Here is a 15,392-nt window from a genome sequence, read left to right on the forward strand (position 1 = left end):
TGCTACTTTTTCAAAATCCTCAAAATTCTGAGTTCTAAATACACCTGGCCCTCAAGGTTACGTATAAGGTTACATATAAGGCCCTCAAGGTTACATATAAGGGATAGTGGCCCCACAGTCCTAGACACAAGGCAATAGACTAAATGATGACCCTAAAATTAATTGTTTTCCCTGTGATCACGATTGAAACAGATTTTTCCTGCCCATGAACCATTACTATATGTCTCTGTGACTCTAATGACCTTTGTAAATCTGTTCTGTGTTACGGTTCTGGGTTCTTGTGTGTCATCCTCCCTGCTACCTCCCCCATCCAACAATATGACAATAGGACCACAATCTGGAATTTTAAGAGATTATTTTCACAAGCCTTCTCATCTTACACAGAGTACAGGAACAACATATAAACTCTATGGGGGTGATAAGAGGTTCTGTTTTTGTTTACTGCTACATCCCTAACACGTAGCACAATGCTTTATGTACGTGCTCAGTAAAAACTTAGCTGACCAAGCAGCAATCTTACTGAGTTGAATTAAATTGGGTTGAACATTGCCATCTGCTGGCCACAGTAAAAAATTGCATTCCATGGTACACTATGGTCCACTGGGATTTTTATATAATGCAAATATTGTAGAGCAAGGATTTGCTATTGGGATTTTTATATCACACAAATACTGTAGTGCAAGGATTTCCTATTTTCACAGGATATGATGCTGAACAGCCTTAACTAAGATGATGCCATCAAAGCACCAAGGCCCTGATAAATACTTATGCTGAACACAACTGTATCAGGATCCACAGGCTCATTCACTTCATTAATGTGGGCAATTTACACTCCACCAAATTAAGAGCTACTTACACAAGTAACTCAAACAAAGGGAGTTCTATTACAAAAATATCTTTCACTTTGTAAAAGTGTCCGACGCCTAGCTCCAAGTTCAATTCCCATAAAGAACTCTTAGTGCACTTAAGTGCATTAACTCTTGAAAGGCACAAAAAACTTGGAACTTATTTTTTTAAAAACCTGCCTTCAATTGCAATCAACACACCAAAAAACATTTCAGAAACAAAACTGAGGACAAAGGGGAAATTTTCTGATACATAAAAATAGAAATGAAAATTATGTAACCATAGGAATGTATTACATAAACAAATACACATTTAACGATTATAATTTTGATTTAATTTACTCATCCCTTTGTCTCGTTGTATTTCTTTCTGAGGGTACACGTATATTCCATATACCAGAAGCCTGTGAATGAAAAGGTTCCCCTCTCTGGTCTCCTGGCTGTCAAAGTGCTTTGCATGAATCTTGCACACATGACTTGAGTCTTAATCTAGAGAAAGACACTTTTATTTATCCTTGGCTCTGGGGATGTTGCCTTCCCCTTAAACACCTTTGCCACTGGATCTTTCTTTATTTGTAAAGATGAAGATGGACTTTTACATTTCCATTCCTAAGACTTTTCCAAGAAGGGATTTGTGAAAAGCTCAAATGAGCCCCAGGTCTGTGAGCCAGCACAGGTCGACCCCAAAGGAAAGACAATCCAATTCATGAGAGAGTGTGGGAGGCAGGGAGAGACACACCCGGGTGACCTTAGTGCCCCCTGAGGGTCTCGTCGGGGGAAAGTAGCTGGTGTTGCATTGGTGTGAAATTACAGTCAGAATGCAGGCAGAGGGTCTGATCGCTGCAGGTGCTACAGACTTCCCTTCATGTCCCGCTCAGCCAAGTCCCTTAAGTTCTATTTAATTTAATTACACGTGTGGTAAGGGGTTAAGGGAGGACTTATCAGCATACTCAAATAGCACAAAAGCTAAATAATAAAAAAGACAACAGCGACAAAATAATAACACCCAGCACTCACTTTGTCCTGAGCATTAGTCTAAGAGCTTTGGGCTTATTAGGCCATTTACCCTCCACAATAACCCACTGTGATAAGTGCTGTGGTTTCCCCCGTTTCATCATCGAGAAAATCAAGGCAACTCTGAATCTCTCTATGGCAGAGTTCGTTATTGCGGACTGATTTGTTACTCGTCCCCAAATTCATCTGTTGAATCCCTGACCACCACTGTGACTACATATGAATCAGGACCCATGAGGAGGTAATTCCGGTTAAATGAGGTTGTAAGGGTGAGGCCTTAACGTGTCACCCCAGAACACGGAGATAAAGTCAAGAGTTAGATGCTCTAGGCAGATCTCAGTTCAGCATCAGTTGTCAAAGAAATACTACAATGTGGAAAAAGCAATAAGGCTTCCATTTCCATCCTGGAGTTTATAGAGAACTGGGAAGAGCATTCTGCCACCTTCTCCGCAAGTAAAAGGTGAGACTAACTTCAAATGCATGACTTTTCTTGAACCCATGGGAGAATCAAGGTCTCAGGTAAACAATCAAACAACTTGTGTTTCTGAGGAAAACTTGTCTTTCTTCTGTGGGAAGAAAAGGGACCCAAGCTTTGGGGAAATGCAGAATGGCAAGCATGTAAGTTCCTAAGAATATTCAGCTAAAAAGTTCTAATGATTTGCATTTCTCTAATAATTAGTGATGTTGAGCATCTTCTCATGTGCCTCTTGGCCATCTGTCTGTCTTCCTTGGTGAAATGTCTATTTAGGTCTTCCACCCATTTTTTAACTGGATTGCTTGTTTTTTTGATATTGAGCTCCATGAGCTGTTTGTATATTTTGGAGATTAATCCTTTGTCTGTTGTTTCATTTGCAAATATTTTCTCCCATTCTGAGGGTTGTCTTTTTGTCTTGTTTATGGTTTCCTTGCTCTGCAAAGGCTTTTAAGAGTAAGTAAGTCCCATTTTGGAATATTACTCAGCCATAAAAAGAAATGAAATTGAGTTATTTGTAGTGAGGTGGATGGACCTAGAGTCTGTCATACAGAGTGAAGTAAGTCAGAAAGAGAAAAACAAATACCATATGCTAACGCATATAAATGGAATCTAAAAAAAAAAAAAAAAGGTACTGATGAACCTAGTCGCAGGGCAGGAATATAGAGGCAGACACAGAGAATGGACTTGAGGACATGGGGTGGGAAGGTGAAGCTGGGGCAAAGTGACAGTAGCATCGACATATATACACTACCGAATGTACAATAGTTGGCTGGTGGGAAGCAGCCGCATAGCACAGGGAGATCGGCTCGGTGCTTTGTGACCACCTAGAGGGGTGGGATAGGGAGGGTGGGAGGGAGGCTCAAGAGGGAGGGGATATGTGTATGCATATAGCTGATTCACTTTGTTGTACAACAGAAACTAACACGGTATTGTGAAGCAGTTGTACTCCAATAAAGATCTATTTTAAAAAAAAAAGGTCTAATGAATCAATACAGGCCAAGTGTGGTCAGCATGAAGACCCTGCAGGTCCCAATAAAGGAGGATTTGATGAGCTTACTTTTTCTCAACAATCCTTGAGATCCTTTCCCATCTCGGTATTGGCTGGGAGAGCAGAAAAGCAAGCACTGCCAAACCACTGACCTCCCTCCCCTATGGAACAAAAGCCTTAATCTGCATGGGGAAGAGCAACAAGATTGTCACATTAGGGCACTGGTGGAAACCCTCTGTAGCTGAGTGAGACAAGAGGTTAATAAAACAAGAAAGAAAGGGATAGAGAGAGAAAGAAAGGAAGGAAAGAAGGGAGGGAGGAGGAACTTTCTCCCCCTGTAGCTGAGTAAGACAAGAGGTTAATAAAACAAGAAAGGGATAGAGAGAGAAAGAAAGGAAGGAAAGAAGGGAGGGAGGAGGAACTTTCTCCCCCTGAGAGAGAAGCAGGACTATGCACAGAGCATGCAGAATTGTACAGAAACTACTCTGTATGAATCCATAATGGTGGATACAGATCCTGATACATTTGTCCAAACCCATAGAACATGTAACACCGTGAGTGAACCCTTAAGTAAACGATGGACTCTGGGGGATATAACTACCAGTCAGTGTAGGTTCACTGACTATAAGAAAAATACCACTGTGGTGCAGGACGCTGACAATCAGGGAGGCTGGGTTTGTGTGTGTGGATACAGAGGATATATGGGAACTCTCTGTATTTCATGCTCCATTTTTCTGTGAACCTAAAACTGTTCTAAATAATAAAGTCTACTAAAAAGAAAACAACCAAAAAAAAACCTCTGTCCCTAAGAGAGGAGCTGGAATATGTGATGCCAGGCCCAGCACTACAGCTGAAAGAGGGATGGGAGCATTTGTGAAGGCTGCACCCCCAAGACTCAGGTTCGCAGGGCCCGTCTAAGACAGAGCCTGGCTGAGACACAGTTATCGGAGAATGCTCCCCTCCCCTGCCGGCCACCAACATGCCAACATGGGTCAAGTACAAAAAACACTGGAATACACCTAGAACTGTAACAGAAATTTGGCACTGCAGGCATTAGGTACTGGATAACTCTGTTGTGGAGGGTGGGGTGCTGCCCTATGAGTTGTAGGCTATTCATCAGTATCTCTAGTCTCTATTCACTAGACGCCAGTAGCACACCCCAAATTCAAAGATGTCCCAGGCAGCGCCAAATGTCCCCAGGAGGCAAAATCACCATAGTTGAGAAACACTGCACTAGAGAAAGGTCAAGAGTATGGTGTCTGGAGGGCAACCACGGCAACAACAAACTACAGTCTCAGACCACTCTCGACCAGATTAACACACACCCTCACACTGAAGGACTGGCAGGAGGAAAAGTGTGTGTATATATACGTACTAGTATAATTTCACTATTACTGTCCTATACAACATGCCAAGCTTTCAACAAAATATTACAGGAACGTGAAAAGCAAGAAAAACCAGTCTGAGTTCTACTTCCAGAATGACAGTCAGGGCAGTTCCACGGATCCATTCCCCAGTGAAACTAGTATAACTCGTGAAATCTATTTAAAACATCTGACCATTTAAAGTCTAAGAAAATTGTCCTAAAAGCAAAGAGCAAATGAAGAAACCTTTATTCAAAAAAATCTACTTAAATTTTGACAAGAACAGCAAGAGTCCTTGACATTTTAGCCATGGCCCACTCCCTCCTTATCTCGCAAAATTTACAAAAAATAGTAATTCACAATAGACTACAGGCCTAAATGTAAGAGCTAAAACCATATAACTCTTAGTAGAAAACACGGGTATAAATATTCATGACCATTAATTAGGCAATGATTTCTTATATGTCACAGCAAAAGCACAAGCAATACAAAAATTAGATAAACTGGACATTATCAAAATAAACTTTTGTTCATTAATGGACACTATCAAGTAGGTGAAAAAATAACCCTCAGACTGGGAGAAATATTTGCAAAGTATATATATCTGATAAAGGACTCATATCTAGAATATATAAAGAACTCTTACAACTCAATAATAAAAAGACAAACAACCAGTTTAGAAATGGGCAAAGTGTCTGAACAGACATTTCTTCAAAGAAGATATGCAAATGACCCATTAGCACATGAAAAGATGCTCAATATTATCGCCCATCAGGGAAATGTAAATCCACAATCATTAGATAACAAGTGTTGATGAGGATGTCGAGAAATTAGAACTCATATATTGCCGGTAGAAAACAGTTTGACAGTTCCTCCACGTTTAAACGTAAAGTTACCAAATGACCTAGAAGCTCCACTGTGAGAGAAATGAAAACACATATCTCCACAAAAACTTGTACACAAATGTTCACAGCAGCATTATTCATAATATCCAAAAATTGGAAACAACCCAAACGTCCATCAACTAATGAAGGAATAAATAATATGTGGTATAACCATGCAATGAATGTTATTTAGCATCCATGCTACCATATGGATGAACTATGAAATCATTATACTAAGAGAAAAAAAAGTCACAAAGGAACACGTATTATAAAATTCCATGCATTCTGAAATATCCAGAATAAGCAAATATAGAGTCAGAAAGTACATTAGTGGTTACCTAAGCTTTGGAGGGCTGGGGGTTTGGAGGGTTATGCTTAAGATGTGCAGGTTTTCTTTTTGGAGTGATTAAGATATTTGAAAATTGATTTTTGTGATGGTTGCACAATTCTGTAAATATTTTAAAAGTTATTGAATTACACATGTTAAACAGGTTGATTGTGTAGTATGTGAATTATATCTCAGTAATGTTGTTTAAAAAAAAAGAAAGAAAAAACACAGTCTGAAGAGACAAAGCAATCGTCATAACCAAACCCAGATATGACACAGATGTTGAAATTATCACAGAATGAAATTAAAATAATTATGATAAAGATGTTAAAGATTATGTTGGAAAAGGTAGACAATATTTAAGACCAGATAGGCATCTTCAGCAGAGATGTAAACTGTAAGAAAGAATCAAATGCAAATTCTAGGTATCAAAACACAATAACAGAGATGGTGATTGTCTTCGACAATTTCATCAGCAGACTAAACACAGACAAGGGAAGAATCAGTGAACTTGAAGACAGATCAATAGAAATTATCCCAGCTGAAATATGAAAAGAAAAAAAGAGTGAAAGAAAAAACTAAACAGAACACATCATTCAAGGTCTAATGGGTAATAGCATTAGGTCATGCTACTGCATCACTGGAGTCCCGGAAGTACAAGGCAGAAAATGGGGCAGAGAAATATCTGAAGAAATATGGCTGAAAATGTTCCTAAATGAGAAACACAGCAAATAACAGATCAAAGAAACTCAGACAGTATAAAGCAGGATTAATACCAAAATAGAAAAAGCACGCAAGTAGGCCTATCATATTCAAACTGCTGAATATCAAAGAAAAAGATAAAATCTTAGAGGCAGCCAGAGGGAAAAAGCAAATTACCTACAGAAGAACACAGCAGACGTATCATCAGATAATATACAAGGATGAAAACAATAGAGTGAAATCTTTTAAGGACTGAATGAAGAAAAAACCCACATCTCACTCTAGAATTCTATACCCTTTAAAAGTAAAGGAAAAAACAAGCCTAGTCATACAATAAAAACAGGGGGAATTCATTGCCAGCACATAAGATAAGAAATGTTAAAAGAAGTTCTTCAGGAAGAAGGAATGTGATATAGATCAGAAAGTTGGTTCTAAACAAAGAAAGTAAAATTGCTCTCCTTCTAGTTTCCTACAGTGGAATCCTGGATTATTGATTTTAGATCTTTTTTCTAACATATGCATTCAACGCTATAAATTTCCAAGTGCCACATTTGTTGCATCTGCCAAGTTTGATAAGTTGTATTTTCACTTTCATTTGGTTGAAAATATTTTTTTAAATTTATCTTGAGAGTGTATCTTTGACTATGCGTTATTTAGAACTGTGCTGTTAATCTCCAGATATTTCTGAGTGTTTCAGCTACTTTTCTGTTATCTTGTTTAACTCCATTGGGATCTAGTTCTAGTACATTTTTTCGTAGATTCCTTAGTGTTTTCTACATAGATGACCATGTGGTTTATGAATAGGGACAATTTTATATCTTTCTGTCAAATACAGATGTCTTTTATATCTTGTGCTTGCCTACTGCATTCAGCTGGGAAACTGATGAAACTCACTGGGAAGCCACCAGAGGGGTGCCTATGGAAATGGCCAGAAGTTACTTGCTAGGGCACCTGGGAGGTTCCCCTGGAAAGCAGCTGGGATGCCCACTGAACTTGCCGCCTGTATGGGTGCCACTGAACCTTGCTGGGGGCTAAGGAACACTAAGTGTCTCACATTCTCCTGGCTACCACACACAGCACACTAGTCTGGAAGAGAAGCTCCTTCCCCATGCAGTGTCCCTCAGCACGGTCTATTGCCAGAGTTTAACATCATGCCACCTAGCAAAGGAGATACGTTTACAAGGTCCAGCTCCAGGGTCACACAGCAGGGCAATAAGGCGTGTATTTGGAGCTAAGAGCAATAAACTGAAAACTGGCACGGTCCATTCTTCGGTACTCAGCTTCCAAATGCACCCTTCTGTTCACATTTCAATTTTCATAAAACAACTCTATTTTTCCACCTAACACAAGAAAAAAAGTCTCAACGGTCGTTGCACCCATTCTGGCTCTATACATTACTCAATTACTCCTCAAATTCAGTCAGTCTTACTACATTTTCTGTTACCTAAAGACTAAATTGTAAAGTTAGGCTCCAACTGCTTGTATGTAAAATTACACTTGGAAGAAGACAGAAGAAGATTAGCATACGCGAACAACCACATGTATAACAGAGAGAAAATATGCAAAGCTTCTACAAGTCCTCACTTCTGTACTGGGCCCGGGCCCAAGGTCCTAGCTGATATCTATGGCTTCCTTCTTTTGCTACCTATTTCTTTTTTTTTGCCAAGGTTCTTTATCTAAAGGAGAAAACTTTTCTAGAGATTTCAGAAACAGTAGTAATGTTAATGACCTAATTCAAATTGACAACAGCATGACAATTAACATATAAAATTTCATATCTATAAATGAAGCTTGAAACTAAGTGTCCCTTAATCAACTTATTCCTGGAAACAGCTATTATAGGAATAACAAGAGACACTGATTCCAAAAGTGAGATTTTTTTTCTTTTTCTTTTTTTTTTCCTACTTATTTCTTCCTTCACTTGCCCTCAGCCTAAACATAAGCTGGTCAGGGGTCTTTACTCCATGTAAGGATGAAACTCTTCCTTCGCGAGTTCAGGAACTGATTTTCCAGAGTTCTATCTGCTTTTGTTTCTATGTTTCTGGAATTTTCCACATAAAGTCCTTCCTCACTCCACTGTACATCACCCAATTTCTCCTCGCTAACCAGGCTCCATCACTCCAGCCAGGAGAGGTACCCCTTTTGCTTCCTAACGGGTTGGTAGCACCTGGAGGCCCAAACGTCCATATGACGGCCTCCTCTCCTCTCAGTAGCACCTTTGTTATGCCCCTGGTGGAAGCCCTGCCCTCTTGCGATGGAAAACCTCAAAACCAGGCGGCTCCAACTTGCCTAAAGGACAGCGAATGTTCCAGATGTGAGTTCCCGTCGCGGGCCCCAGAGAAAGCGCTCGCGGCTTTTGTAGAATCTTCACAACTCCAGGAGGCTGGTCCACACTATGTCCTCCTGTGTTTCAAGGGGGCAAACCGAAACCGGGAGGGGCCAAAGGAACTTTCTCCAGGTCAGTCACAGCCAACTAGAGCCCTAGGTCTGCGCATCTTCCCACCGAAGCCGGCGCTACCACCTAGGCCCACCCCTACCACTCCTCAGGTGAAGCTCATTATCTCAATTACCTCCAGTCCTCCAATAGCATGGGCGGCGGGCTCTTTCTCCCCAGGATACGCAGAGCTTCATATCACCGTCATAAAACCAGCGCGTCGTGCACACACGTCCACTCCCCGGGCGGGACGCGAACCAGCGGGAACCCGTGCAGACTCCCCCCGCCGCGTCTGCTTAGGAAGCACAGCCCAAGAAGGCAAGCCCGCGGCGTTCAGCTCTGCGCAGGCGCAGCCGCTCGCTTCCGCCTGGGGGCGGGGCCAGCTCCGCGGGCCTGTCAGGTGAGCTCAGCCCCCAGCGCGTGTGAGCCTACGGAACGCTGGGGCTGTGGCGGCTTGGCTCCGGACCGGGGCCTGGCCTCGGCGACACCGTGGCCGCGGGAGAAGCCCAGGACAGGGACCCAGGCGGGGGCTCCCGGCCCCGGTACCGTCGGAGCCCGCCGCTTCCTGCTTTGTCTCTACCTGGTGGGATTCCTGGTGAGTGCGTGCGGGGCTGGGCGCGAAGTGCCGGCTGCGTCCGCGACCTGGAACCCGATCAAGGGTGCTTTTCCTTGCAGCGGTCTGCCTGGTGATGCCTCCCTACCTCTCAGTCCCACTCTTGCCGCGTAACCCCCTTACCTCTGCACCTGACCACAAATGAGGCCTGCCCATCGCGCCTGCACTGGGTCCAGTTCGCGCCCCCCAACCGCAGCCCCGCCGTTTAAGACGCTCCAGCACCAGCTTCAGGTGTGACTCGGTGACCGAGTCGCGCTCGAGGGTGACGCTGGGTGTTAGATCCTGTGGCAGGTGCATCACCTGCAGCCTGGACAGCAGGGGCGCTCGGGGCAAGCTTGGGGAAGCCCAGCCGTGCAGTAGCTACGGGAGCGGTAGGAACACACAGGTCCTTCTTACCAGGCCAGCTGGGGAAGTTCTGTTGGTCACCCCGCTTGGGTAGAATTAGGTACATTTTCCTTAGGGTTCCTGGTAGACTGGAATGCTTAAAAATGCAAATCACAGTGAATTATACACATCTGCCTTTCCACAAACTTTATATATTGCACAAGGCAGGTTCGGTTTTGTTACGACTTGTGTGCGCGTCCTGGTTTAATAAGGACAATTATTAACTTCCCATGTAGAATGGGAAGATTAGAAAACTGAGTGTATGGTAGGGTAAGCCATCCAGCCAGCTGGCCCTCCATTTATTCATGGAATTTATGAAAACCTGTTACGGGGTAGGGGTCATGGAGCTCCAGGCACTGTAATACACATTCCCAACCGGGAAGACCCTGCAGTATTACTAACTGAGCTTGTGTTGGTAATTCCTGTGCCATTATATGCGGGAACCCTACATCTGCCTCTTCACCCCTCTTTCCCCAAGTCTAGCCCTGGTTCAGTTGCCCTGGTTGTGAGCTAATCCGGGTTAGGGCAGCCTTGGGACAAGGACCCAGGAGGATTTCCTCTTTGCTGGGCCTGGGACTTCATCTTGAAGACAAAAGGAGCTGGTCAGTTTTAAGTGTCAATGGGAGGAGGCTGCCTTCTGAGGCCTTGAAGATGGTCCCCAAGGGCACTGGGTCCTGGCAAAGAGGAATTACTGTTTGCTGCCCAGATGCAGGTGAAGATCACGACTCCCCAGTCTGATGCCTGACTCGAGTTAGGATGCTGAGCTGTGCTTAGCTAGGAGAGGAGTGGGGAGACAGCCTCCTTCCCCATCCTCAGTGCAAGGTGTTCAACAGTCTGTAAAGTTTAATGTTGAGCTAGTAGTTGTTAAGACAACGATGAAAGCATGTTCATCAAATCCCTTAGACACAGAACCATGAGACACCCAGGGAGGGCAGCGTTTGCACCAGGCTCTCTGTCTCCAGTTACCGTGGCAGACCCCACCCCAGGCTCAGTGCTTGGGTTCAGAGCCTGGCTCTCCTTCTGATCCCATTTCTTTAATCTTAGTTCAGTCTCAGGATGTGGTGCCTCTTCAGCCTTCCAATCCAGTCACCCAGAATTCAGAACCGTCCCCTGTGGGTGGTTCTTCAAATTTGGAAAGGGAGTTCTGTGTCATCCATGCTCTGGTAGGGGATGGGGACCACCCTAACTCAGATGGTACTGGAATCTGGCTCTGCCAGATGAAAAGGACCCTCACCTGGAAAGTCCAGACCAGGGTTCAGAGAGTTTTGGAGACCAACATGACGAGAAGGCAAAATAGTGTGAGATTTTTAAAATAAATTTGCAGATCATTCACTATGACCTTCCGATACAGATTTAAATATTCCAAGCTTCTCGTATGTTGGCTACATGCTGTGCACATGGCACAGCCTAATCTAGCAAGCCTGATGGAAAGTTTTAATAATTTTAATAATTAGAAAGAAGCATTAGGTCTCTAATATCTTAAGGAGAAAATGTAAGATTTCCCAGAGTTAAAAGAGAATAGGGAATTTTTTAATGGAAAACGTTGTAAACAATTAAAATACATGCCACTTTGGGTATCCTTGAAGAATCTAAAGGCTCTTTGTTAGCTAACATCTAAGGAATGTTATACATAATTTAGTTGTTATTTTTAATATACCTAGGGATGTAAAGACCCCTAAGACTTTTAGGAAGATGGTTTCCAATTGGAAGAGGAAAGGAATAAGATGAAAGCATTTGCCAAAATGTTTTGTTTTTAGCTCTTATCTGTGTTTCCAGGTTTTAGTTTGTTCAGGAAGGAAGACTAAGATGACCCTCTAGGTACTTTTTGATTAGCATCCTAAGATGATGCTAAGATCTATGATTGCGGTCCTTTCTTTCCTCCAGATACCCGGAGAGATTTAGATTCCATTTAATCAGCTTTAGTCAGGTGATAATTCTTTTTTAAAAAAAAGATAATCCACTAATCAAGGAATATTTGGGTTCCTACCCTGAAAAGGGTCCTAAAACTTTAGAATGTGTTCATCAGATATCACTGAGAGAGGTAGATGTACCCCGAGAAGGGTTTAAGTGGTCCCCTCTCACCTGATTTCCTTATCAATGGTTATAAGCACATGACCAGTTGCCAGATTTGAAGTGCACTCAAAAGAGGGTGGTTTTGAAGAAGCTATGGCTTCAGAAGAAGGGAGAAGCTGCCTTTTATAGTCATGGAGAAGTCAATTTTAAAACAGAACTTCCTGAGAGGAAAGAGCTAGCAGCCGGCTAGAGAAAGATAATATTTTTCAGGCTAAGTGTTAAAGTAAGTCTGTTATGAGTTGCCGTTTTCATATTTACCTCCTATAGATTTCAGCCTGACTACTTACAGCTTCCCCTCCCCTTCTTATTTAGAATAATCATTCGAAATAAATGACAAGTGGTACTGGGAATTTTTTTGGGAAAAAGAATCTTGTTGGACAATTGAGTTTCCTTTTCTGAAAAAGCCAGAAAATTCAACAGCTAGCTGATGTATTTTGAGTCTTATAAATCATCAGCAGGCTGATGGGGCAAAGCTGATAGTAAAGCCCAGAAGAAACTGGCTCAGAAACAGAGGAAATTTTAAGTAGTCTTAAAATTGAAATAATGAGCCATGGTTCTGGTATTATAAACGTGTCAGCTATTTAAGGTCACTGGATATTAAGTATATGGCCATCTAAAGCTGTAACCATGGAAAAGGGCCCCTAAGAAGCGTATTTGGAAGTTCGTGTTTCTATGTTAGGTTAATGTACAGCCACCAAGAGAAGGAAGCAAAGGATTAATTGTGGAAGAAAAAAGATATTTCTATTTAACCAGGATTACAGGAAAAGGAATTTGGGTTGAATATAAAGAAAACTCTCTGTGTGTGTGCAAGATGTGTTTTTCCTCTCCTGAACCAGTTGTAGCAGGTAACCAAGTGACAGAGGAAGGAAAACAAAACTTAAAGGAAAAGATGTCTTTCTACTAACTCGAGTATTAGCCCAAACGATCAGTACTTACCCCAGAACTGAAGGAAAGAGAACACGTTTCCACTTCTGCTGTGTCAGACCTCCCTCAGCCATCATGTCTCTTAATGTTCATCCCGTTTCTACCACGCAGGTACTGTTATCCCCACTTTTTACAGATGGCAGCACCGACGCTGGTAACATGAAATAACTTTCCAAGGGCACACGCTTAGTAAGTGATGGAGCTGGAATTGAAAACCTCTGACCCCAGGGCCCATGCACCTTCTGCGCCTTAGTGAAGAACGGCAGGCCACCCCCTAGTACATCAGCCTTCTCTCTCCTTTCTGCTGTACTGAGACTTTCCCTTCAGGTCTTACCCCGTCAGGCTATAGACGGCACATGGGTCTCCTTCCTTGACTCCGGGAGGAATTTCACATTATTTAACAGGCGCTGCTTTGCTCAGAAATACGCATTACCCCTCCCTCTTGGCTCATTTCATTACTCCCCATTTTTTAAATTGGAGGAATGCATGTAGTACATGCCCCTTGAATATTAAGGATCAGTGACAAAGAAGCTAAAGTTAAAACGGATTCTCAGGGCGATCCAGGCATTTACAGGTGGCAGCTCTTGTTACACATTGTGCTTGGATTCCTTGATTCCTTGAATTTGATGAGTATAGCTTACCGTAGAATACAATTTTGAGTTCTTGTTTGCTCAAAATTTTAGATACTGTGGGGTTTTTTAAATCAGTTTATAATTAGGATCACCACTTTAAAGACACCCAGGCCCAGTTTCCAATTTGCGTTAATGAGCGTTTTGTTGCTTAGGAGTTGTTTGGTGTGAGCACGGTCATCCCTTTACTGAGCCTTCGTGTCAAGTCTTTTGGAGCGAGTCCAGCAGTTGCTGGAATAGTAGGTGAGCAATCCTGCACATTTTCAGGGCACTGATTTTCAACCCCCCTGAACTAAGTACCTGAAAACACATCAGTCTTTTAGCTAAGTAATATCCAACGGTGAACTGAAAAGGGGATGAAATGAATTTCAGACTATTTCAGAGTACAACCCTGGAGCAAATGTAGTTCATCTTTTCCTAGACTACGTACGTTCAGAGAGGTTTCCAGGTATAGCATCACCCCCGTGCCCCACACCGCCTGTGACGTCACAGGTACTTACTGAGCCTCTCCGGGGAGCTGGTTAGGCATGGACTCCTGCCTGCGGGAACCTGTAGCCTAATGTTATAGTCATGGAGAAGTCATGACTCCTCGCCTCATGCAGGGTGAGAAGGACTCTCTCAAGGTCCCTAAGGGTGACCTTTGCCTCTAGTCTCTCTCCTGCTTTCCCTCCATTTTATTCTGAAGGCCTTTTACTAAAAATTATATTAATTTACTCTTCCATCTGAAAAATTATTATGGGGTAATTTACTTTTTAAAAATGGTCTTTTTTTCCCTAATGTTTTTCTGTTAATTTCATCCATTTTTGTGATGGGTCTAGCTGATTTTATAGATATCACTTATGTTTTTTACAGGCTCCTCCTGCGGCGTTTTGCAGTTCTTTTCCAGCACATTGGTGGTAAGGCCTCTTCCACCTGGCAACACATGTTGAAAGTATAACCCTACGCCTCTGAGGCCACCCATCACGGCTGTAGTAAAATAGGGGGTTGAGGTTTACCAAAAAGGAAGTGTGCAGATGGTGAGGACTGGCAGTGCCCTTATTTCAAGAAGGATCCCTCGGTCATCTCTCTCCCTCAGTTGACCTCTGAGAAGACATAGGCCTGAAGAGATTGCGTGGCTGGATCTGAAAGGACTCGCTGAGTCAGAATGAGAGCCTGCTTTTTAAATTGTAACATGTTTTTCCCATGATTCCCTACCAAATTTGTACTAGGAGAAAAGAATGTAAACAGAAGTTATTACCAGTTTTGTTTGTTTCAATTAATTGACAGTCATCAAATCCATTCAGATCTTAGGATTCTATTTGAAGTTGGGCCTTTTTGAACTACATGGCTTATCAATTATAAAACTTAAGTGTATAGACGGAGGAGCCACTAGGAGTGGTGGGTTGTACACCGACCGCAGGGGGTAGAAAGATCCAGAGCTGACCTCGCCACTGCCACTTCTCACCACGCAGTAGTTTGCAGTTCAGAACCTGTCACTGATGCGCCCCTTCTTTCCTGCTCCTGTGTGCCCTCCAGTGCACCATGCTGGTCCTGAGGCCTCGGCGTCCAGTCATTCGTGCAGTACAAACAGAATGGTCAGTTTTGTCCCAGGGATTGATCAGCTGTGACCTTGGTCTAAATAGCTGGTCTCACAGTGAGTGAACACCATGTACATACAACACTATGTTCCCGAAGAGTGGCTCATGTGTAAAATATATTTTATTATTTGTTTTTGTTAATGAATTTATTTGTTTAT

At 42.7% G+C, this 15,392-nt stretch overlaps 1 protein-coding gene across 2 annotated transcripts in view; it reads right to left on the reverse strand.

Moving 5' to 3' along the window:
- The window catches only part of TMEM182 (transmembrane protein 182), a 68,220-nt gene extending 58,893 nt beyond the window's left edge, over window positions 1–9,327 (reverse strand). Inside the window, exon 1 of one of the 2 annotated variants that reach the window (XM_060027655.1) lies at window positions 9,171–9,327. In XM_060027655.1, coding sequence (XP_059883638.1) covers window positions 9,171–9,231 — 61 coding nt within the window. In that variant the 5' untranslated portion in view covers window positions 9,232–9,327. The remainder of the gene's footprint in view (window positions 1–9,170) is intronic. The other variant, XM_060027656.2, reaches the window with a different exon arrangement.
- Between the last annotated feature and the right edge of the window lie 6,065 nt (window positions 9,328–15,392).

The sequence above is a fragment of the Delphinus delphis genome, chromosome 12, assembly GCF_949987515.2.
Source record: "Delphinus delphis chromosome 12, mDelDel1.2, whole genome shotgun sequence".
NCBI lineage: Eukaryota > Metazoa > Chordata > Mammalia > Artiodactyla > Delphinidae > Delphinus > Delphinus delphis.